This window comes from Nycticebus coucang, chromosome 16 (genome assembly GCF_027406575.1).
Source record: "Nycticebus coucang isolate mNycCou1 chromosome 16, mNycCou1.pri, whole genome shotgun sequence".
NCBI classification, from domain to species: Eukaryota; Metazoa; Chordata; class Mammalia; order Primates; family Lorisidae; genus Nycticebus; species Nycticebus coucang.
Genome location: NC_069795.1, coordinates 90,022,539 through 90,047,907, shown reverse-complemented (window position 1 = coordinate 90,047,907; position 25,369 = coordinate 90,022,539). Strand labels below are relative to the sequence as shown.

Genomic DNA, 25,369 nt, shown 5'->3' with positions numbered 1-25,369 from the left:
AAAGATGAAGATATAGACAGGTTAAGTAGCGCGCCCTGTCACCTAACCAGAAAATGTACCCAGACCAGGGCGTGGAACAAAACCCAGGCAGTCTGGCTGTACCAGTATATAATCATATAGTATACTGTCTCTAAGCAAAATTCCAATTCTGTGTCTGAATATATGTGAATATAGTATACTTGAACATGTGTGTATGGTGTGTGCATGTGCATGTAGGCATAGATAGAATGTAGAGACACATTCTATCTCTAGTTCTAAATATATAAATTTAGGGGGAAAATGGAAAGAAATTGTTAACAATGGTTAACTCTGACAGTTACAGAAGAGATGTAGTGTGTGTGTGTGATTATGTAAGTGTGGTTTTCAGTATCTTTTGAGTGAAAAAAATTAACAGAGTAAGAGCATCTCCTTAAGACTCATCTATTAAAATTGTATCCATCTAGCTACCTTTCTACAGAATTACAAGACCTGGATTACCAAATGCATAAATGCCTTTAGCAGCATATTCACCATTTCTTGAGTTGTGGGAGTCATTTAAAAATTTCCATCATCACGAGCAGATAACTTGCAGAATGGGTGAAAATATTTACAGACTAAAGCAACCAGCTGGGTGTGGTGGCTCATGCCTGTAATTCTAACACACTGGGAAGCAGAGACAGGAGAATTGCTTGAACCCAAGAATTTGAGGTTGCTGTGAGCTAGGCTGAGGCCCTGGCACTCTAGCCTGGGCAACAGAGTGAGACTATTTTTATAAATAAGTAAATAAATAGCAACCAGAAGGGAACTAATATCCAGATTTTACAAGGAACTCAAATGAACAAGAATAATTTAAAAAAATTAACCCCATTAAAAGGTGGGCAAAGGGGCAGTGCCTATGGCTCAGTGGGTAGGGTGCCGGCCCCATATACCGAGGGTGGTGGGTTCAAACCCAGCCCCGGACAAACTGCCACAAAAAAATAGCTGGGCATCGTGGCAGGCGCCTGTAGTCCCAGCTACTTGGGAGGCTGAGGCAAGAGAATCACCTAACCCCAGAAGTTGTAGGTTGCTGTGAGCTGTGACGCCACAGCACTCTACTGAGGGCAATAAAGTAAGACTCTGTCTCTACCAAAAAAAAAAGGTGGGCAAAGGACAAGAATTGACATTTTTCAAAAAACATACAAATGGCAATAAGCATATGAAAAATATGCTCAACATCAGTAATCATCAGAAAAAAGCAAAGTAAAACAACAACGATATATCATCTTACACCAACCAGTCAGATGGGCTATTATTTTTTTTCACAAGGTAATTTTTATTCTTTCAGGTTACAAAAATACGAGCATGTCAAAAATACAGTCTAATCCATATAGGAGTAGTTCCAGCCATTTAGAAATTATACAGAGTTTGGAAAAAGAAATTCATATACAAATCTTAAAACATACAATTGTGAACAATGCATAACCATTCAATATAATGCCCATTCAATTATTGCTAATCATATGCAGTTTTTACTTGGGATTGTTCTCCACAATGGGAAGGGCAGTATTTGGGCATTCTGATTATTGCTGCAAAAGCTGTGATTTTAGAAAACCAATCAATCCTAAATAAAGAGTAAGCTTACTTTTAGTTGAATATAATGTGTAAGTTTTGATCAGTTAAACCACACAAGAAAGTGTGGTTTAAATTTCAGTTCTACCCCTTTATCTTATTCTAATTCTATTGTGTTACTATATCAGAAATATAGTATATAGTTTGGGGCAACACAATGAATTATTGGTTTTAAAATTAAGTGGTAAGAAACATTAATTTTGGTTGCAATGTAAAAATAAAACTGGCACATCTAGCTTAAGAACACTAAAAAATGGAAAAGACATTAAAAGTTTAAACAGAAAGTAAAGCTTGTTTTTTCTCTCTTTAGAAGTTGACACATAAAATTAACCAATTGGTTAAGTTTATCATGAAGATGTGCTGTTTTCCATTTTCTCTTTAAAAAGATAGTGACTTAGCCACATAGCAGGAAGATGTTTTAAAACAGATCTACTTGCTCAATGCTTTATGAAAATTAATTAATCTAAAAAATTAAGGAAAACATATTGAAGTTGACAATACAAAACACAGTGGGGAAAAACACTTTGTCCATGGCACTCTAGCCTGGACAAAGGAGACTTTAGGCCTAAAAGTTCACACGGAAGACTTAGAAGTTAAGGGTGTCACAAAGAGAGAACAATGGCTTTGTTCGAACTTCTGTGTTAGACCCTGTTATGAGGTTAGGTTTATTGCTGACATTTTACCCCTTTAAGTTCTTGAATAAATGAGACAAACATTGGTGATAAACATGAGGTCAAGTGGAAAGATCTAAAAAATAATTCTTAGAACAAAAGTGATACTCATGATCATTTGACAAGGATACCTATTACCTTATGTGGTTTAAATCCTAAAAATAAGCTACATTTTTAGGAGGTAGAAAATAAGTACCCAGAATTTACTATCTGGCCTCAACCTTTGATTTCTGTATGTCTTATTTCCAATTCTCCCATTAAAGCTATTGGTTCTACTACCATTCATTACCTACAGTTATAGACATAGAGCTGCCAAGAAAAATCTTTTCACAAAGATTTGCTTTTAAGCCACCAAATGTACCCAATATTCAGGTATCAACTGAGAATATTTTATACTTATACTTTACTTAATTTACTTCATAAGAAAACATGCCAACATGAAAAATGTAATATGACAAAAGACTGCTAAACATACTTATATGTAAGTCCAATATGTCAGACTAGTTACATAAATCTAAATTTGTACTGTTTGCACTGATTTGAAAAAGCCATATATTAAAACTGCACTACTAGTGTTAACTGAAAACAGGCAAGTGTTTTCAAAAACTATACAATTAACCTGATGACCAAAAAAACTCCACTTCCTCCCACAAGTACATTGTGCTAATATCTCATAGACAGCATCATAAAAGGATTTTATTTTTGTGATAGGCTGGTTTCACAGTGAGAATGTTAGTACCAAAATCATGTATTTGATATTACTTTAAGAATGCCATTACTGGAATGTAGATAAGGCATGTAAAAACCTAGCATTAAAGTTCTTAAGGGCAATGATTCAAACTGGCAGCTACTAGAAAAGGTGCTCCCAAGAACAAAAAAAAAATAATAAAGGAACTAATTTTATCTTATCACATACTAGTTTAGAATGCTTCTATAATAAAATGAATGAATTTCACATAAATTTGTGTTGCTGGAACTAATGGATGAAAGGAGAATGGACCCCCGCCCCCTTAACTACCAGCCCAATCTTGAAAACGGAAGCAATCACTTGCAATCTTCCACACAGTGTTGGTAGGACTGGACTGAGCAGTCAGCAGGAAGTTCTGGTTGAAGTAGTGTTGTTTGTTTCCATCAAACTTTACTGTTCCACTGGTCACAACAAGAACTGTAGTCTGGGACTGGGTAGCTTGCTCGTGAACTGGTTGGCAATCTAACATATTGACCTGGAACTCACTGGAAGGCAACATCTCAAAAAAATTAGTTAGGGCATCCAGTCCTGTGACAACATTTCCATTCCATATTAAAGTGGCCTTGTCCAGATACAGCCTGGTTAGTGCCCGTCTTCTTTTATCCATTGTCTCATAGTAAATATTGACAAATTCCTCAGCGGCTCTACATGCCAGATCTACATAAGTTTTAAAATCCACAGATGCAGCCATTGGGGAACCCGCAGCAGCGTGTCCCACCAGTGGGGGAGTCACTAGGTTGGGACGTGACCAGCCCCCTCGGCTCCCTGGCCACGAGTAGCTGGAATGTGGCTCCTCAGAATGATGGCTACGTCTTCCTTGGTATCTTCCTCTGTCTTCCTCAGGCCATTCTCTTCTGTGCCTTCTCATATTTTCAGTACTCTTATTTTCTCTGCCGAGCTTCCCTTTGTTCCATTTCTAACTGCAGCTGGTTCTCAAAGTACCCTCTTCTTTCCTCTGCTCGCTTCTAGATGGGCTATTATTAAAAAGTCACAAAATATTGGTCAGGAAACAAATAAAAAGGAACACTGTTGGTAGGAATGTAAATTAGTACCACCTCTGTAGAAAACAGTATGGAGTGCAGGCGCAGTGGCTCATGCCTGTAATCCTAGCACTCTTGGGAGGATTGCTTGAGCTCAGGACCTGGAGACCAGCCTGAGCAAGAACAAGACCCTGTCTCTGATAAAAACAGAAAATTAGCCAGGCTTGTGGTAGGGGCCTGTAGTCCCAGCTACTCAGAAGGCTGAGGCGAGAGGATGGTTTGAACCCAGGAGTTTGAGGTTGCTGTGAGCAAGGCTGAGGCCATGGCACTCTAGCCTGGACAAAGGAGGGAGACTTTGTCTCAGAAAACAAAACAAACAAACAAACAAAAAAAACAGTATGGAGATTTCTTAGAGAACTAAACACAAAACCACCATGTGATCTAGCAATCCTGCTACCGGTTATCTACCCAAAGGAAAAGAAATTATATCAGGCTTGGGGCCCATAGCATAGTGATTATGGTGCTGGCCACAGGCACCAAGGCTGGCAGGTTCAAATCCTGCCACAACTACAACAACAAAAACAACAACAACAAAAAACAGCTGGGTGTTGTGGCCGGCACCTGTAGTCCCAGCTACTTGGGAGGCTAAGGTAAGAGAACTGCTTAAGCCCAAGAGTTTGAGGTTGCTGTGAGCTGTGACGCCACTGCACTCTACTGAGGGAAACAGTGGACATAATCTCAAAAAAAAAATTATATCAAAAAGACACTTGCATGTTTATCACAGCACTATTCACATTAGCAAAGATAGGGAATCAACCTAGGTATCCTTAAGTGGATGAATGAATAAAAAAAATGTATATACACAATGGACTATTATTTAGCTATAAAAAAGAATGACATTATGTCTTCTATAGAAACATGGACTGAATCTGAGGCCATTATCTTAAGTAAAACAACCCAGAAGGCCCAACAATGCATGTTCTCACTTATAAGTGGGAACTAAATAATGTGTACACATGGAGACAGAGCTTGAAATGATAAACCATGGGAGATTTGGCATGGTGGGAGGGCAGGAAGAGGGTGAGGGATAAAAATTACTTAATGGGTATAACATACAATACTCCAGTGATGGATACACTAAAGTCCAAACTTCCTCACTATGTGATGTATCCATTTAACAAAATTGCACATGTACCCCTTAAATGTTTACCAAAAGAATTCTAAAATAGGACCTACGTTCCATACCCCTCAATCTTCCACCTCCGGGTGTGAGTCTGCTATTTACTTCCTTTCTGGTCCTATTTAATTCCACCCTCCCTTTCTGCCTCTGAATTTGTAGGGCAGCTGGATTCCTTCCTCTACAACACACATTCATTTAACAGTAAACGTTTACTTAGTTGCCTCTGTCTTTCCCTCTGTAGGCTAAATTTACCAGAACCTAAAGGGCTTTGCTCAGCGCCCTCAAGAGGGAAGAAATGACAAACTTCTCGGTCCCACTAGGAGGACGCTAGAGTAAGAAGTCAGAATCGCCACGTGGAAACAACTCTCAGTCTTGAGAACTCCAAATCCCGACATGCAACGCGGGAGTGGGTGGCAACAATGTTAGCGGAAACTGCAGAATCCTGTGGTGATGGAATTCCAACAGTTCCCGCGTAGAAAGGGCGCGATGCCTTGCTGGAAAACTCCTTGCCTCCAAATGACACCCAGGCTGCCCTGCCTCTCTTCTACCTCTTCCCACGACTGGCTTGGTTTACTCTCTGCATCCACCCTTTCCCCAAAACGTGATACGCCCTTCAGCTTCGGGCTTTCCTCTGCCTGGAAACTATGCTGCTTATCTCCGGTCCTACTTAACTGCTTAGTGTTCTTGGATCCACCGCCGGTTCCAGTCTCCTTAAGATAGAGTAGGGTGATAGGCTGAATGAATGAATAGATGAAGACATCCTAAAATAGTCGTTGTTATCCCCACATAATTTGGCAGAAAGAAGTGGATCTATGAAGTCAGATCGAGTTACAATACCTGTTCTGCCACTTACTACTGGGAAAACTTCCCCTGAGAGTTCAGGAAGTGTTTGTTGAATGAATGATAAAATGTCTCGCAGAGATGTGTGACGAATTAAAGGAGATAATGCTTGTAGCGTGCGTAGTCCCCAATCATCGCTCAATACTGGGCATCCCAAAAGTCGCCCCTAAAGTCGCCATACATGGGAAACTGTAGCTAATGATAACTTTGTTTACAAAACGTTCATTACGAAATTTTACAAAGAGGTGTCCAACACAGAATATTTTGTAAAATTTCGTAATGAACATTTTGTAAATAAAGGTACCTTTAGCAATTGTATAACGACTTTAGGAACACCCTGTAGAATTACTCTCCCTGCTACACCACATTTTGTATTTATGTGGATTCCCTGCGGGGATGGGAAGTCTGACTCAGTTCCAGCTCCCCAAGGCGCCAGGTCCCACGAGATGAGTAGGATTAATAGGGAGGACTACAATTTGTAACACGCTAGGGGTGGAAAAATTGCAGCGCGATTCCAGATTCCGGATGGATCTGGCTCCCTAGTGGCCACCACAAGTCCCATCAGATCCCAACAATCTAGGCTTGTTTGCGTACAAATGAAGGCTTACAATACTTGCAGGCCGTGTCTGATGACTGAGGGACCGCACCCCTAACTTACGCCTCCACTGAGCAAAACAACTGGCGTGATCCCATCCCTGGAACCTCTGGGCAACAGACCAGTAGGGTACCAGGAAGACGCATGCGCACTCCTCCCTTCGTGTCTCCTCCCTGGGTACATTAGTTAGTCCTTCGCGTTTCAAGTGCTGGGCGTTTTTTGTCCCCTACCGCGTACCGTGTCAGTTTCCTTGCGGAAGTGCTGGTCGTGAGAGAAGAAGATGGCGGCCACTGTGGTGGCGCCGCCTGGCTTGGTGGCTAGTCGGGCCAATAAGCGCGGCGGCGGCGGGCCTGGAAGCGGCGGTGGGGGAACCAGAGGGGCGGAGGAGGAACCGCCCCCTCCCCTACAAGCAGTTCTGGTGGCAGATAGCTTCGACCGCCGCTTCTTCCCCATATCCAAGGACCGGCCTCGGGTGAGTGCCGCGCGTGCAAGCAGCCAGAGGGCCTCTAGACCCTAGAGGGTGGCGGGGCTGGAGTGATTCCTTCCGCTGACTAGCGCATTATGCTCTGGAAGGACTTGTGTCCATCCTGTTGTCCTAAAACCTAGTTTATCAGATTGGTTAGGAGGAAAGCAGAAGAGGTGCTGACTAAAGCCCCGATGACTGCCTGACCAAGTAAGTGGCTGGCAGATTTGGGCATTCATAACGTCCACTTCAGGTTTGGGAGGAGCGAAGTGTACTAAATGTAGAAACAGTGCTGGAGAGAAGCCTTCACCCGAGGAATCAATGTCCCTAGAGGACGCTGCGTCACCTTTAATCTTGCAGAGGAGAGATTCTTAGATGAAAAGAAACATCACCTTTATCTTAGGCAGTGTACTTTTTTCCCTTTCAGGTTTTAATGGCAGCCAATACCTTACATCGAAAGGACAGAATGGGTTTAGTGGTTAGTTGCCATCGGCCCCTGGATGGGAAATTGGAATGAGCTAGTTCTGAGGATTGCTGGGTCACTTAGCAATACCCAGTTCTGTGAAAGAGAGAAGTGCACTGGGCTTAGGGAAATTCTCTCTCTCTCAAAAAAAAACCCAAAACCAAAACACCCTAATGCCCGAGGCAAGAGAATCGCTTAAGCCCAAGAGCTTGAGGTTGCTGTGAGCTGTGACGCTGCGGCACTCTACTGAGGGCGACATAGTGAGACTCAGTCTTAAAAAAAGAAAAAAACTAATGCCCGTTCATTTTTGACAAGTGACAGAGGGTAGCAACTCCTGACTCTTCAAAAGGGACCAGGGAAGGAAATTTTATGGGGAAGAATGTCTTAGCAGTGCTTAAATTTATGGAGATTTCGTTGATGTCCATTATGATTCTTTGCCAGCAATGGTCTGATAGTCTCTCATAGCTCTGTGTCTGATAGCAGACTAATAGATTCTATGCTTACCATGAACATCAAAGACAGGAACCTGTTTATTTTGAAGTATAAAACAGAACTGTAGTGTTTGGAAAAAATTAATAAGAGTTATTGTTGCGGTGGAGTTACCAAAGAGCTCTTACAGATTTAAGAACTGAAATTTTTTTCATATCATACCCTCCAGGTCCTCTTGCCCCTGGCCAACGTGGCATTAATTGACTACACTCTGGAATTCCTGACTGCCACAGGTGTACAGGAAACCTTTGTCTTTTGTTGCTGGAAAGCTGCTCAAATCAAAGAACATTTACTGTAAGACCCTGCAACTTTTCTTTCCATGTTTCACCACCTTTTTTTCAGTTTTTTCAGGATGGATGTAACTATGTAAGGGGAAATGTGATGGGGGAAAAATGTGTCTATTTCAATCCCATTGTAAATTCTAAGAGTGTTTTCATAACTTATCTGGAAGTGAGCAGCTGAAGCCTTGTAGCTATCTATCTTGGGGTTCCTGTGACAAAGATTAAAGAATAACACTTGGATTTTTCTGAATTTAACAAAGTTTGGTCCCAATGGGCTTTGCTTTTTTTTTTGTTTTAAATGATATTTATTTGGAAGTAACATTGCAATGGGAAGACATTCCTCATTTTCTTTTTTTGTTGCAGTTTGGCCGGGGCTGGGTTTGAACCCGCCACCCTCAGCATATGGGGCCAGCGCCCTACTCACTGAGCCACAGGCGCCGCCCTGCTTTTTATTTAATGGCTCCAATATGGAAATTACAAAAATAACATCTTTCTTTTCCCATTGAGGTTTTTTTTTTTTTTTTTGAGACAGAGTCTCACTTTATCGCCCTCAGTAGAGTGCTATGGCATCACAGCTCAGAGCAACCTCAAACTCTCAGGCTTAAGCGATTCTCTTGCCTCAGCCTCCCAAGTACCAGGGACTACAGGTGCCTGCCATAACACCTGGCTATTTTTTGTTGTTGTTCCAGTTGTTGTTGCTGTTTAGCTGGCCCAGGCCAGGTTCGAACCCTCCAGCCTGGGTGTATATGGCTGGCATCCTACCCACTGAGCTATGGGTGCCGCCCTTCCCATTGAGTTTTTAAAGAATGTTTGTTCTGACTCTGAAGGACAAAAATGAGTTCTTCTTCATCTTTGTATTCACACTACCTAGCTAGGTGCCAGGCATATAGTGAGCACTTAACAAATGTTTGTTGAAATCTACTGGAAAAAGAGTAAATCTCAGTATTTATAGAATTTTAGGATATTAGCATGGTCTCCATCAGACAGTTCCTAAATTTTGTATAGACTTCAGCAGGAGAAAGCTGGCATGAAAAAAAATATGTTCCCATTATACTTTGTATACCATAGGTTTCAGCAGGATTTTGATTTCAAATTTATGTTTAAGGACCTGTCAAGGTATAGAGAGGAAATAACCATGTTTCTTTATCCCATAAAACAAGTGGTGACACAGGATGCCGAAAACATTAATTATAGTTCATAAATCTCTTTAAAGTTAAGGACGCTGGCAAGAACCCAAAAAAGCTGTAGAGAAGGAGTGCGAGTGCTAAATGGAAGAGAAAATTAGGGGAGGTTCACATGATCTTTATGCTTGATTTACCTATTCCCCTTATCTCTACCTTCCTTTAGGAAATCCAAGTGGTGCCGTCCTACATCCCTCAATGTGGTTCGAATAATTACATCAGAGTTATATCGATCACTAGGAGATGTCCTTCGTGATGTTGATGCCAAGACCTTGGTGCGCTCTGACTTCCTTCTGGTATATGGGGATGTCATCTCAAACATCAATATTACCAGAGCCCTTGAGGAACACAGGTCAGAATGGGAGAATGAAAGGGACAGGGTTAGGTAGGGACCAGCAGAGCCCTGCAACTGCTTTTTTGCAACTTTTTTCCTCTTACCCTTTATAAGGTTGAGGCGGAAGCTAGAAAAAAATGTATCTGTGATGACAGTGATCTTCAAGGAGTCATCTCCTAGCCACCCAACTCGTTGCCAAGAAGACAATGTGGTGGTGGCTGTGGATAGTGCCACAAACCGGATTCTTCATTTTCAAAAGACCCAGGGCCTTCGTCGTTTTTCATTTCCTCTGGTGTGTGGGTATCTGGGACCTTGTGGTAGGAAGGTGACAGGCTTCAAAAGGAGAAAAAAGTTAAAGTACTTGTAACTTCTTCCCACAGAGCCTGTTCCAGGGCAGTGGAGATGGAGTAGAGATTCGATATGATTTACTAGATTGTCATATCAGCATCTGCTCTCCTCAGGTGAGCTCTTCAGGGTCCAGTCCAATGAATAGAATTTGAGGATCTGTTTTTCCCCCTTAGAAGGCCAGGATATATTTTTCTCCCTCTTTTTCTTATCTGTTCTGAAGCAAAGAGGTGCTTTAGTTCCCAGTATCCCATCGGGAATCTCTTTGATATTCTGGTCCCTGTCCCGATGTCATAGGATTTGATGGGTCTCTGGGGCATATCTATGCTTCCAGAGAAGAATAGCACCTAACCTTAGCCCACCACACTTTCCCCAAAAGGTGGCTCAACTCTTTACAGACAACTTTGACTATCAAACTCGAGATGACTTTGTACGAGGCCTGTTAGTGAATGAAGAGGTAAGAAAAGACTTACTATGCCTCTTTAGGAGAGGGCTGTGATTTTATCTCATGCTGGTAACTTTTGGTTCCTTTTGTGTTTTGTTGAGCCTTGGGAGGGAGGAAAAGAGCTAGGGGTGGTAAGAATAGTACATAAAGAAAAGTCTCAGGCCATTTGGGCCGTAACAGAGAGAGGCAGAACAAAACTTATGAGGATTAGAAAGGTGTTATACTTGGGAACATTTTTTTCTGTCTGGCTTGCTTGCTTGCTTAGGTGACCTCCCTTCCCTTCTCATTCAGATCCTAGGGAACCAGATCCACATGCATGTAATAACTAGAGAATATGGTGCCCGGGTCTCCAATTTACACATGTATTCAGCTGTCTGCACCGATGTCATCCGCCGATGGGTTTACCCTCTCACCCCAGAGGCAAACTTCACTGATATCACTACTCAGAGCTGCACTCATTCCCGGCACAACATCTACCGAGGGCCTGAGGTCAGCCTGGGCCATGGCAGCATCCTGGAGGAAAATGTGCTCCTGGGCTCCGGCACTGTCATTGGCACCAGTTGCTCCATTACCAACAGTGTCATTGGCCCCGGCTGCCACATTGGTGAGCACAGATGGGGAATCAAGCAAGCTCTTCTAGGAGCAGAAACCTTGGGGTGCCCTGTGTCTCTAGAAGGATGGATACACAAGGGGCAGCCACTGGGAATAAGGAACTAGAATGACTACCTCAAGAAAGGAGGAAACAGGTTTGAAAACATTGATGCCTTAATTTGTAGCCTGTGAGCCTCTTTTCGGTACCCCATATTTCACATTCCAGACCAAGTAGACAATTAACATTCAGTAACAATGTCTACTCAATGCATTATAATTTTAAGGGCTTTTATGTACATTGTTTCATTAATCCTTACAAAAACCTTGTGAGATAGATATTGTTTATCCCTAATTTACAGATGAAAAAAGTTTAAATAGATTGTCTCACCCAAGGTCATAGCTAATACGAGACAGTGGTGGAACTTGAATCTGGGAATTCTGGTTGTAAGTCCTACTCTACTCTAACTGCCTCATTAGCTTCTTGGTAACTCATTTTGTTTGTAGGAATCTGATGCTTTTAATAGTGCTGCCCCATAGAAGAACAATAATATTTAGGTTCTAAAATGTACCAGAAGAGGTAGAATAATTTGGTTCTCCTTATATACATGGATGTGATTCTAATGAGGTTTATGAGTTCAAGTGGTCCCTGGGAATCTCAGGTTCTTAAGTTTGGTATATAATCAAGAATTGTTATGAACCTCGTAGAGGATGGTTAGGATAAACAGTGTTCTGTGCATAGGCTGAGACTTAGAGAGTGAGTGAGTGTTTCTGGTGAATTGTGGGATGGGATGTTAGAGTTAGGTGGGAGCTGTGCTGGTGTTAGCCCTGTTCTCCATAAAGGGCTCTGGACCCTGAGTGACCAGGGGTTCTTCCCATTCTGAGCCAGGTGATAATGTGGTGCTGGACCAGGCCTACCTGTGGCAGGGTGTTCGAGTGGCTGCTGGAGCACATATCCATCAGTCTCTGCTCTGTGACAATGCTGAAGTCAAGGAACAAGTGACATTGAAGCCACACTGTGTCCTCACTTCCCAGGTGAGACCTGCTCCGTACTGTGCACAGGGCCCAAATCAAGTGGTAATCTTGCTGAACCAGAAGGGGCTTATTTCCACCCATAATTCAATCTGCCTTGCGAGTCCAAATCCAGTGGTTTCATTTGCCTTCTACTCAGTAAAAAAAAAGTTGTTCTCATTGTCTCTTTCGACATACTGATGGTGCCATCCACTTCTTTTTTTCTCTCCTAGGTGATAGTGGGCCCAGACATCACACTGCCTGAGGGTTCAGTGATCTCTTTGCACCCTCCAGATGCAGAGGAAGATGAAGATGATGGCCAGTTCAGTGATGATTCTGGGGCGGGTCAAGAAAAAGAGAAAGTGAAGATGAAAGGTGTGAGGCTTAACAGGTGTGGGGCATCTATGTATCTCTCTCTGCCCCATGGAAAAATGAATGTTCCTCCTGAAGGGATTGGTGCTTCTGCTGTGCCTTCTCTATAGATGAATGCCTTTTCCAGGTTACAATCCAGTGGAAGTAGGAGTCGCTGGCCAGGGCTACCTCTGGAAAACTGCAGACATAAACATGGAGGAAGAGGAGGAACTACGGCAGGATCTGTGGGGTGAGCTAGGCCTTCTGCCTGCCTTCCTCCTCCTGCTAAATCTGAATATTTTAAAGGATAATGAATACTTCAGAATTCCATTACTTGTACGTTCCTGTATTCACATAGGGCAGATATATTACTCTTTGTCAATGACTCTTATTTTTTTCCCCCATCTTTTATGGATTCTCAGGACTCAGGATCAACGTGGAAGATGAGAGTGAAAGTGAAAGTGAGCGAAGCATGGACTCTGAGGAGCTGGACAGCAGGACAGGCTCCCCTCAAATGGATGACGTCAAAGGCGAGTGGCCATGGGAGCACTAGAAAAAGGAGGAAAGCCTCCGCCGGTTTATCCTTTGCCTGGATCAACTAGCCAAAGGCTTATGTTCCTCCCAGAAAGGGTTTGATATAAAGTCAGGACTAGATGACTTAGAGCATTCTGGAATGGTGTTGGCCCATGAACTTATTCTCGCTTTGATTTTAGTGTTCCAGAATGAAGTCCTGGGAACGCTACAGCGGGGCAAAGAGGAGAACATTTCTTGTGACAATCTAGTCCTGGAGATCAACTCTCTCAAGTAAGAGCAGCCCCTCCCTGTTTTCCTTGAGGTAATCCCAGACAGGTAGAAGCTTTCTCCTAAGTGTTTCTTTTCCAGATAAGAACCTATTCCCTTGACATCCCAAATGGAGAAGGCTGGTGATATTTGGAACAAGGAGAGCATTAGGTTCTAGCTTCAGCATAGATTTTTTTTCCCTTCCTAAGCCTTCCCCCGCCTTGTCCCATTTGACTTTTTCTCCTCCGATGTCTGTCAAAGTCATAGTTCTATAGTATGCTAAAGGGCCAGTGGAGGCCGTGGTGTCACCCTAGTCTCTCTGCAGGTACGCCTATAACATAAGTCTAAAGGAGGTGATGGAGGTACTGAGCCATGTGGTCCTGGAATTCCCCTTGCAACAAATGGATTCCCCACTTGACCCAAACCGCTACTGTTCCTTGCTGCTTCCTGTGAGCAAAGTTTGGGGATGGGTACAAGAGAGTGGGTGGAGGGAGATACATACCCTTGCTGTACTTGACTTTAAGGAAATCAAGAGTAGAAGTTCACATTATGGGATATATGTTTTTCCTGGTTCCTTTCCCCTTGTCTCTGGAAGCTGATTGGGTCCTGGAGCACCCTTAGCTGGTCCAGAGGAGTCAGGTTGGGTTTAATATTGAGATTGAGATTCTAGGATTCAGACCATATTAGACCCCCCAAAGTATATTCAGAATAGACCTGTACATTCAGACTTGACATATCACAAAAGCAACCTTTAGACTGGGAATGCATATTTTGAGGCAGCCTATATATCTGATTCCCTTTCGCTCTCCCTCACCAATCTCTTCTTTTTCCCCAACTGGACTACCAGTAACTCCTAAGTTCCTCTGACATGATTCCATAAGTGCTATAACAACCCCCTCTTATCCTTTCATGTCATGAAAGACCGTGTTATCAACTGGTTTTCTTTGCCATCCAGGTGTGGGTGCATGCTCAGGAATATATTGTAGCTCCCTTCTCCTTTCTTCCTTAGCTGCTCAAGGCTTGGAGCCCTGTTTTTAGGAACTATATAAAACGTGCAGCTGACCATTTGGAAGCACTGGCAGCCATTGAGGACTTTTTCCTACAGCATGAAGCTCTTGGTAGTGCCATGGCCAAGGTGAATACTAGCTCAAGTGCCATGCTCCTGCATTTGTTTCAAAACAGGCCTTGGTGGCCCCTGTGGAGATGCAAAACAGAGGTTAACATGAATCCAGTGTGGAATTTGGTCAACAATACCCCCCACCCATAGTACACATATTGTACTTACTGCTGGAATACTGCAGCTTGGAGCCAGGCTAATAAGGCAGCCATCTGGGGGTGGGGGTAGCTTGGGAATGTGCAAAATTCTACCCAGCAGTATTTCCAGAAGTTACACTTGTCCCAGTAGCTGAGTGAACAGCTCAGTCTTGCTTGTTTTGGAGGAGACTCCTGGGCACGTGGAAGGAAGATAAGTACCTGGTAGAGAGATGCTAAGGCCATGCTTCCTCTTCCTCTGTCATCCATTATATCCTGTGGGACTTTGTAAGGCCCCTGACATCCCCTTTGCTGGCCTTCTGCAGGTGCTAATGGCTTTCTACCAGTTGGAGATACTGGCTGAGGAAACAATCCTGAGCTGGTTCAGCCAAAGGGATGCAACTGACAAGGGCCGGCAGTTACGCAAGAATCAACAAGTGAGTCAAACTGCCCTCCTTTCACCAAAGTGGTTGGGTCCCGGGTCTTTGCCCCTGGACCCTAGGGTGATTGGTCCCTAAGCCTCTATGGTTGTTAGAGCTGTTTATCTGTTAAGAGGAACAGGACGGTTATGTGCCCCTCCCCCAGTAGATTTCCCTCTGTTTCCTTGCAGCTACAGAGGTTTATCCAGTGGCTGAAAGAGGCAGAAGAGGAGTCATCTGAAGATGACTAAAGTTGCCTGGCCTGCTTCTGTGGGTGTAACTGCTTGCCCTCTGCTCCTGGGTCAGGACAAGTGAGGAGCTAGTTGCAGAAGCATGATGAGTGATCCCCATCCAGTCTGAGACTGTAAGGAGCAGATACTGGAACTACAGTATTCTTCCCACTGCCAGCAACCGTGTGCCTCTCACCTGACGGGGAGTTGGGATGAGGAATGCTGGGCTAGAACAAAGCTTCTGCCTAGGAAGGAGCTAGGCAGGCCCACAGATGGAGGAAGGCCAGAGAAATAGCTTTGTGCTCTGGCTTTCCCTCAGGGAACAGCAGAGAGCATCTGGCTCTCTCTGCCACTTGTATTTGTTAATATTAAAAAAAGAGAGATAGTGGTGTATTTGATTTCTCTCTATCTCTGGCCATGCAGCCCGTAAAGTGTGTGACCAGAGTCCTGCTATTGACCTGGCAGCCTTTCTCTTAACAGCTGGGGGAGAGAGAGAAGAAAGGGGTTGTGGCCACTAGGTGGTACTGTGGTGCCTGGCTAATTAACTATTTCTCCAGCTCATGGGTAGTGAAGGGCCTGCTTTCTTTCCACCTCTGTGGACCAGCTGTGGTCCTGGGATTGTGTGCCTAAGCCTATTTCCATGGAGAATCCTAGTCTAAAAATTTTGCTGCTGGAGGGTGATGATGTGAAACGTATGTAAAGCCCCATAGCATGTGTCAGTCCCTCTAACATGCCTTTCCATTTGGTCCAGTACTCGTCCTACCAGAGAAGCTAAGCCAATCTTCATTTTAAAGATAAAATCTGACCAGGCACAGTGGCTCACAAGTGCCTGTAATCCTAACACTTTGGGAGGCCAAAGCAGGAGGATTGGTTGAGCTCGGGAGTTTGAGCCTGAGGCAAGAGCAAGACCCTGTCTCTACTAAAAATAGAAAATTTAGCCAGGTGTTGTGGTAGGTTCCTATAGCCCCAGCTACTTGAAAGCCTGAGGCAGGAGGATCACTTGAGCCCAGGAGTATGAGGTTGCTGTGAGCTGTGACTACGCCACTGTACTCTACCCAGGGTAACAGAATGAAACTCTGTCTCAAAAAAACAAGGGCCGGGCACAGTGGCTGAAACCTATAATTCTAGCACTCTGGGAGGCCGAGGCTGGTTGGACTGCTTGAGCTCAGGAGTTAAAGACCAGCCTGACCAAGAGTGAGACCCCAGCTCTATTGAAAATAGAAAAAACTAGCCGGCTGTTGTGGCAGGCACCTGAAATCCCAGCTACTCAGGCTGAGGCAAGAGGATCTCTTGAGCCCAAGAGTTTAAGGTTGTTGTGAGCTATGATGACACTCTACCCAGGGTGACTGAGACTCTGTCTCAACAACAAAAACAAGATAAGAAAATCTGCCCAAGGTCATGTGATTCTTGAGGTACACTAAAGCTAGGGACTTGAATTTCAAAATCCAGAACACTCTGCTTTAGCAAAATGGAAAATTGCCCCAGAGATAAATAAAACCCAAAACCAGTAATGGATGTCCTAAGAACACAGAAAGGTCCTGGGAAAGTTTTCCCTTAATATTGAGTGTTTACATTGTGACAAGCATTTTGCTAAATACTTTTCATGTATTATTTCATTTAATCTTCACATTAGCCCTAGTGTGTTGTATCCTCATTTTCAGATGAGGCAACTGAAGCTCAGAGAGGTCCCATAACTAGTAATTGATAGAGCCAGGTTTGATATTGGACTCTAGAACTGGCATTTGTCGCTTTGCTGAATTATCTCCTTTAACTTCAACTATGAGACATGCTGTTCTGCCTCATCTTTTTGAGCTCTTTGTTGGCTTCATATAGAGATAAAGAATTTCTTCTATTGGCACTTCAACTATAGCAAATACTGCTGTAGTAACAAGTGACAACACCCCACCCCCAGACAGTTTACTGAACTCTTATTTGTGGCTATGAACACGCTGCTGGTTATTTCTAAAGAGAAAAAAACAGGCTGTCTAGGGTATGGCTTAACTTATTTTCCTTGTTCAGTAAATCTGAGTTCTGTCTTGACCTAGTGGCCAGAGAGCACATGAAGGTTATGGCACAGGCCTAATAGGGCAGTTAAACACAAGTAACTGTATGACATCTCTGTACCAAACGTATGCAGGTCTCTGTGACAGAACAGAAGTAGCTTATGGAACTTTTTTAGGAAGGAGAGATTCCGTCTAAGGATTATTAGGGCAGGCTTTACAGAATTGTGACACTAGAGTGGCGTAAAAAATAGAAAAGATTAAAAGGAGCTAGGCATGGTGGTTCACTCCCATAATCCTAGCACTTTCGGAGGCCCCTGCAGGAGGATCACTTGAGTCCAGGAGTTCAAGATTACAGTAAGCTGGTGGCACCCATAGCTTAGTGGGTAGGGCCCGGGGGGCAAGAGAATCTCTTAAGCCCAAGAGTTTGAGGTTGCTGTGAGTTGTGATGCCACAGCACTCTACTGAAGGTGGCAAACTGAAACTCTCAATAAATAAATAAATAAAATGCTAATACATTTTTTTAAAGCCACGTGACCCAGGGTCCAGGTACATGTCTCACACCTGTAATCCCAGCATTCTGAGAAGCCAAGGTGGATGGATTGTTTGACCAGCCTAAGCAAGAGTGAGATTCCATCTCTACTAAAAAAGACAGACTAGGCTGGGTGCAGTGGCTCACATCTATAATCCCAGCACTCCAGGAGGCTGAGGCAGGTGGATTGCTTGAGCTCAGGAGTTTGCGACCAGTCTGAACAAGAGTGAGACCCCCATCTCTGAAAATAGCCAGGTGTTCTGGTGGGCGCCTATAGTCCAAGCTACCTGGGAGGCTGAGGCAAGAGAATTGCTTGAGCCCGAGGGTTTGAAGTTGCTGTGAGTGAGTATGACACCAAGGAACTCAATCCCAGGGCAACTGAGTGAAACTCTGACTATAAGTAAATAATAAAAACAGAAAAACTGGGTGGCGCCTGTGGCTCAAAGGGGTAGGGTGCCAGTCCCATATGCCGGAGGTGGTGGGTTCAAGCCCAGCCCTGGCCGAAAACCACAAAAAAAAGAAAAAAAAAAAAAAAAAAAAACAGAAAAATTAGCTGGGCATTGTGGCAGGCACCTGTAGTTGCAGCTACTTGGGAGGCTGAGGCAAGAGCATCACATGAGCCCAAGAGTTTGAAGTTACTGTGAGGTATGACACCATGGCACTCTAAAAAATAAAAAGTCACATGACCCAATGATAAGGAAAGCAGGAGGTGACCATGAATGAGAGACATCAACATTTTGGAAAATGAAAAACAGAATAGTGAAAGGTCACTTAGCAAAGCAGACAAAATGAGTTGGGTTTTACATGATAAGGGAGTTACTAATAAGCAAGCCACTACTTTTTTTTTTTTTTAAGAGACAGAGTCTCACTTTGTTGCTCTCTATAGAGTATCATGGCGTCACAGCCCACAGCATCCTCCAGCTCTTGCTCTTGGACTTAGGTGATTCTCTTGCCTCAGCCTCCCAAGTAGCTAGGACTACAGGCACCCACCACAATGCCTGGCTATTTTTTTTGTTACAGTTTGGCCGGGGCCAGGTTTGAACCCACCACCCTCGGTATATGGGGCTGGCATCCTACTCACTGAGCCACAGACGCCACCTTTTTTTTTTTTTTAAGACAGAACAGAGTCTCACTTTGTTGCCCCTGGTAGAGTGTGGTGGCATCCTAGCTCACAGCAACCTCAAACTCTTGGGCTCAAGCGATCTTCTTGCCTCAGTTTTTCATTTTTAGTAGAGATGGGGGTCTCACTCTTGCTCAAGCTGGTCTTGAACTCCTGAGCTCAAAGTGATCCACCTGCCTTGGCCTCCCAGAGTGCTAGGATTACAGGTGTGAGCCACCTTACCAGCCTAGTGTGCTCTTCTGAACCAAGAAAAGCCTCAACAACTTAGAGAAGGTTACAGATTGGGGCTGAGGACTATAGGTGGGTAGAGGGAGATTATGCAAAGATCTGTATAAGAAAAAAAAAAACCACCTCATCTGATCCTTCTGGGTAAGTACTTCTGCCTCTCCCCTGCAAGAAATGGGGAATTCTGTCTCATGGGATATGGTGGGGAGAAGTACTTAAAATTTCCTAAACCCTAGGCTAGGCATAGTGGTTCACGCCTGTAATCCCAGCCCTCTGGGAGGCCAAGGTGGATAAACTGCCTGAGCTCACGGTTTTAAGTCTAGCCTGAGCAAGAGTGAGACCCTGTCTCTAAAAATAGCTGGGCATTGTAGTGGGCACCTGTAGTCCCAGCTACTTGGTAGGCTGAGACAAGAGAATTGCTTGAGCCTAAGAGTTTGAGGTTGCTGTGAGCCATGATACCATGGCACCTAGGACAATAAAGTGAGACTATCTCAAAAAAAAAAAAGATTTCCTAAACCTAAAGGTCATGAGTTTTCCAGACTGACAGGGCCCATTAGGTGCCCAGCATAATAAATGAAAAAGCCCATGAAATTGCAGAATGTCCAGGAGAACTTAACTAACAGACCTCTGGACTCAGCAGCAGACATAAGTGAGATTGGGGTCAAGTGTTAGATTGAAAATGAGTTCAGTGAAAGTAGATGAGTGGTGGGACTCAGAAGATCTATCAGTACATGGGGCAGAGCCTGTGGCTCAGTGAGTAGGGCGCCGGCCCCATATGCCAAGGGTGGCAGGTTCAAACCCAGCCCTGGCCAACACTGCAACAGCAACAACAAAAAAAAGATCTATCAGTACACAGTGACTTATAACCCCCAGGCAAAAACAAATGGAACAGCTACAGAAAAAAGTACTATGAATAGACATTTTTTGTTTCCACGACAAAAAAGAAAAAAATTTAGCTTTCCCCCTACACTGAAATCTTATTTAATAAGCCTTCCAGGGGTCCTCAAACTTGGGGGGCCAGTTCATTGTCCCTCAGACTGTTGGAGGGCCAGACTATAGTTTAAAAAAAAAAAACTATGAACAAATTCCTATGCACACTGCACATATCTTATTTTGAAGTAAAAAAACAAAACGGGAACAAATGCAATCACACCGATTTTAAGTGTGGATAGACAGCCAAGAACCATTAAACGTTTGAAAAATCTTACAACATGAAAGGCAGAAACTAAAGCAAACAGAAAATTGGAACTGGGCGGCACCTGCAGCTCAGTGAGTAGGGCACCAGCCCCATATACTGGAGGTGGCGGGTTCAAACCTGGCCCCAGCCAAAAAAAAAGAGAAAGAAAATTGGAACCAAGGAAATAATGGCAAAGTAGGGAACTTTTTAAAAAAACTTCAGGGGGAAAAAGCTACAATTAACCATACTCAAGACACAAGGAAGATATTGTGCCTATGAAGAAAGTGCTATGCTATGAAAAGGAAGAATTGAAGAAAAAAAAGAAAGAGAAGAATTGGAGAACAGTTTTAAATTTCTAATTACAAATTAACTAACTGATTCCTTCTATTGAGAACTGGAGAATTAGAGAAAAAAATAGGAGGGGAAAGTTTCACTGTATTTCTATCCCTATATACTTGAGTTTTGAATAATATTTTACCTCTCTAATAAATCCAGTAAAATATATTGAATAAGTAAAATCCAGTAAATACATTGAATAGATAAGAGGTTGGAAGGGTTGGATAGTAACATTAACAGGCTGGGCTGGGTGGCTGACACCCTGTAATCTTAGTACTCAAGGAGGGTGAGGCAGGTGAATCTCTTGAGGTCAGGAGTTCAAGACAAGGGTGAGCAAGACCAAGCTTGCCTATCTACTAAAAAAAGCTAGCTGGGCATTATGGCAGGCACCTGTAGCTACAGCTGCTCGGGAGGCTGAGGCAAGAGGATAGCATGAGCCCAAGAGTTTGAGGTTGCTGTGAGCTATGACCCCACAGCACTGTACCCAGGGTGACCTAGTGAGAGTGTCTCAAAAACAAAACAAAAATTACGTTAAGAAAACCTGGCTGGGAGTGGCACCTGTGGCTCAGTGGGTGGGGCGCCGGCCCCATATACCGAGGGTGGTGGGTTCAGGCCCAGCCCCGGCCAAACTGCAACAAAAAAATAGCTGGGTGTTGTGGCAGACGCCTGTAGTCCCAGCTACTCAGGAGGCTGAGCAAGAGAATCGCCTAAGCCCAGGAGTTGGAGGTTGCTGTGAGCTGTGTGACGCCACGGCACTCTACCGAGGGCAGTAAAGTGAGACTCTGCCTCTACAAAAAAAAAAAAGAAAGAAAGAAAACCTGGCTGAAAGCCAGGCACGATGGCTCATGCCTGTAATTGTAGCACTCAGGGAGGCCAAAGTGGGTGGATCGCTTGAGCTCTGGAGTTTGAGACCAGCCTGAGCCTGAGTCTGGAAAAATAGCTGGGCATCGTGATGGGTGCCTGTAGTCCCAGCTACTCAGAAGGTGGAAGTAAGAGGATCACTTGAGCCCAAGGGTTTGAGGTTGCTGTGAGCTATGATACCAACGCACTCTACCCAGGGCAACAAAGTGAGACTCTCTCAAAAAAAAATTTTTAATAAAAAGAAAACCTGGGCTTGGCACCCATAGCACAGTGGTTACAGTGCCAGCCACATACACCAAGGGTGGTAGGTTCGAACCCAGCCTGGGCCAAATAAACAACTGCAACAAAAAGCCGGGCATTGTGACAGGCACCTGTAGTCCCAGCTACCTGGGAGGCTGAGGCAAGAGAATCACTTAATCCCAAGAGTTGGAGTTTGCTGTGAGCTGTGACACAACGGCACTCTACCGAGGGCAACATAGTGAAACTCTGTCTCAAAAAAAAGAAAACCTGGTTGAGCTTGGTGGCTTACACATGTAATCTCAGCTCTTTGGAAGGCTGAGTTGGAAGATCACTTGAGGCCAGCCTGGGCAATATACTGAGACCCCATCTCTACACACACAAAAAATTTTAAATTAGCTGGACACAAACCAGGTGCTGGTAGTCCCAGCTACTCAGATACTCGGGAGGCTGAGGTGGGATAATAGCTTGAGGCCAGGACTTCACCGTTATAGTGAGCTATGATTGTGCCACTTCTCTCCAGCCTGGGCTACAGAGTGAAACCCAATCTCTCTCTTTTTTTTTTTTTTTTTGCAGTTTTTGGCCAGGGCTGGATTTGAACCCACCACCTCTGGCATATGGGGCTGGCACCCTACCCCTTTGAGCCACAGGCGCTGCCTGAAACCCAATCTCTTAAAAAATGGAAAAAAAAAAAAGGCTTGGCACCTGTAGCTCAGTGGTTACGGCACTGGCCACATACATGAGGCTAGCGGGTTTGAGCCCGGCCCAGGCCTACTAAACAACGACAACTACAACAGAAAAATAGCTGGGCGTTGTAATGGGCGCCTCTAGTCCCAGCTACTTGCAGGGCTGAGGCAAGAGAATTTCTTAAGCCCAAGAGTTTGAGGTTGCTGTGAGCTGTGACACCACGGCACTATGTTGCACCAAGGTGACATAGTGAGACTGTGTCTCAAATAAATAAATAAAAACAAGAAAATCTTGCAAAAACGTGAACTCATTGAAAATATAAAAGAAAATAGATGAAGGAAAAAAGGATAAGAGAATTAAGGATCAATCAGAAGGTCCAACATTAAACAGAGGTTGCAGAAAGAATAGGAAAAATGGTGTAGTGAGAATGTTGTTCTTTTTTTTTTTTTTTTTTTGAGACAGTTTCACTGTTGCCCTCGGTAGAGTGCCATGGCATTATAGCTCACAGCAACCTCAAACTCTTGAACTTAAGCGATCATCTTGGCTCAGCATCACAAGTAGCTAGGACTACAGGCGCCCACCACAACACCTGGCTATTTTCTTGTTGCCATTGCTTAGCTGACCCAGGCCGGGCTTCAATTTGCCAGCCTTGGTGCATGTGGCTGGCACTGTAACCACTGTGCTATGGGCACCGAGCTGAGAATGTTCTTAATTCAAGAAATTATTGTTGAATTTCTAGATTGAAAGAGTCCACCAAATGCCTAGCACAGTGAATGAGAAAAGAGCCTCACCAAAATGTATCACCATGAAATTTCAGAACCCCAGAGATAAAAGGCTTCCAGACAGAATAAAAACAAATGTATAAAGGCTTGGGAAAAATAAGGAGATCAAACTGATCACTCATTATGAAAACTGGAAGCTAGAAGACAATGGTTTATGCTTTCAAAACTCAAAAGGAAAATTATTTTCAACTCAGAAGTATATATTGTCAGATAAGCAAATTCTCCAAATTTTCTTTTTATTTTCCATGCTTTCTTTCAAAAGAAACTACAAATGATAATGCTTTACTAAAACCAAAGGAGTAGAGTATCCAGGAAATAGGGATTTAACACAGAGGAGAAGTAAAGGGAATTCTGATGATGCAAAGAAGTTCCCAAAAGACAGCTGATGCACAGGCTGAGACAGCCAGCAGTGCAGAGCAAAAGAATGGAAGGCTCTAGGGAAAAACAGAAGTGAAGGATTATATAATAGATTTGACTGAGTGAACAAAATGTGTGTTGAGAAATAATAAGATTACATGAAAAGAATTGATAGATACAATACATTGAAAACAAAGCAAATGAAAAAATAAGGCAATGATTAATGCCAGGAGAAACAAAAAGTTGTAAAGGAAACATAATCTTGGAACACACATGGGTTACCATAAATATTACTCAAAAGAATGTCAATGCTAAGTGTTGTATCAAATTAGATACAACAACAAATGGAAAAGAGATCATTATCAATCAAAATTGGAAATCAATAAGCAATATCTAGAATGCATAAATCAAATACTACGTACTAGTACAAGCTACTCTGTTTCAGGGAAATGTGAGTTGTATAATCAAAAAGAAAAAAAAATATTCTGAGTGTGGGGAGGGAAATGTGACAAAGGACTGCTGTTTTTATTAAAAGCTTAATACTACACATAACTGCATATGTATTACATTGATTAAAAATTTAAGGAAGGTGAAGAGAAGGGTATGCAAGTGTAAATATATAAGTTGTGTGCAGGGGCTAGTAAATGGGTTCATTTGCCTGGAGTCAAAAAAATTGGCCAGGATATAATGAGACAAAAGGCTGTAAAGGTAGGTAGAGGTGAGATTATGAAGGGCCTTGACTATCCTACAAAGGATATTTAGAAGGCATTGGGGAATGTGGAGAGATTACTGAGCAGATGGTGTATCTGAAAGAGGTTCTTACTCCAATGCAATTTGGCAACAGTGCACAAATTGAATGGGAGGAGCCCATACTTGTAACTCAAACATAAAAAGCTCCTGTCCACCTCCTACCTCTTCTATCACTGTTCTTTCAGTTATAGGTGCCTTCTTACTGTTCTTGAAATGTGGCAGGCTTGGCTGGGCATAGTGACTCACACCTGTAATCCTAGCACTCTGGGAGGCTAAGGCAGATGGATTGCCTGAACTCAGGAATTTGAGACCAGCCTGAACCAAAGTGAAACCCTCCACCTCTACTAAAAACAGAAAAATTAGCAGAGTGTCATGGTGGGCACCTGTAGTCCCAGCTGCTCAGGACCCTGAGGCATGGATCGCTTGAGCCTGAGTTTAAGGTTGCTGTGAGCTATGATGCCTTGGCACCATACCCACTCTACTCTGTCTCCAAAAAAAAAAAAAAAAAAGTGGCAAGCTAATTCCTGCCTTGAGCCTTTTTACTTGGCTGTGCCCACTGCCTAGAATACGTTTTCCCCAGATTTTCTCATGGCTGCTTCCTCCTCATTATTTCTAGGCCATAGCTCCAATGGAAGAGGCCTTCTCTGAGCACCTAGAATCTTCTTTCCCCTGTCACTATCACATCACTCCTTTTTGTCTTTTTATAGCATTTGTCACTCTGATGTTATTTATTTAGAAGCCTATATGCCACTTTTCAGTTGATGGAAAGTCTTGAGAGCAACTTTGTTTTTTGTTCAAACAAAAACAGCTGCTTTGTTTGTTTTGTTTTTGAGACAGTCTTACTCTGTTACCTGGGGTAGAGTGCTCTGGTGTCATCATGGATCACAGCAACCTGAAACTCCTGGGCTCAAGCGATTCTCACGCCTCAGCTTCCCAAGGAGCTGGGACTACAGGCACCTGCCACAATGCCCAGTTAAGTTTTCTATTTTTAGTAGAGATGGGGTCTGGCTCTTGCTTAGGCTGTTCTCAAACTCCTGACCTCAAGTGATCCTCCTGGCCTTGGCTTCCCAGAG

General features: G+C 43.5%; 2 protein-coding genes across 3 annotated transcripts; one reads left to right on the top strand and one right to left on the bottom strand.

Moving 5' to 3' along the window:
* Window positions 1-1,302: 1,302 nt before the first annotated feature.
* LOC128567216 (NTF2-related export protein 2-like) lies at window positions 1,303-6,713 on the bottom strand. Of its 2 annotated transcripts, none has more exons than XM_053564240.1 (2): window positions 6,615-6,713; window positions 1,303-3,980 (listed from the first exon to the last, which is right to left on the bottom strand). In XM_053564240.1, exon 2 carries the CDS (start codon window positions 3,872-3,874, stop codon window positions 3,269-3,271), a length of 606 nt encoding a protein of 201 aa, XP_053420215.1. In that variant the 5' UTR covers window positions 3,875-3,980; window positions 6,615-6,713; the 3' UTR covers window positions 1,303-3,268. The 2 variants fall into 2 exon arrangements, with proteins under 2 accessions (XP_053420215.1, XP_053420216.1); XM_053564241.1 differs by having other exon boundaries at window positions 6,665-6,690.
* A 52-nt stretch (window positions 6,714-6,765) lies between these two features.
* On the top strand, window positions 6,766-15,625 carry EIF2B5 (eukaryotic translation initiation factor 2B subunit epsilon). Its single transcript, XM_053564237.1, has 16 exons — window positions 6,766-7,073; window positions 8,186-8,310; window positions 9,645-9,830; window positions 9,927-10,104; window positions 10,193-10,273; window positions 10,537-10,614; window positions 10,894-11,206; window positions 12,080-12,225; window positions 12,435-12,576; window positions 12,701-12,802; window positions 12,975-13,082; window positions 13,266-13,356; window positions 13,658-13,781; window positions 14,342-14,467; window positions 14,910-15,020; window positions 15,194-15,625. Exons 1-16 carry the CDS (start codon window positions 6,882-6,884, stop codon window positions 15,251-15,253), a joined length of 2,163 nt encoding a protein of 720 aa, XP_053420212.1. The 5' UTR covers window positions 6,766-6,881; the 3' UTR covers window positions 15,254-15,625.
* The last annotated feature ends 9,744 nt before the right edge of the window (window positions 15,626-25,369 follow it).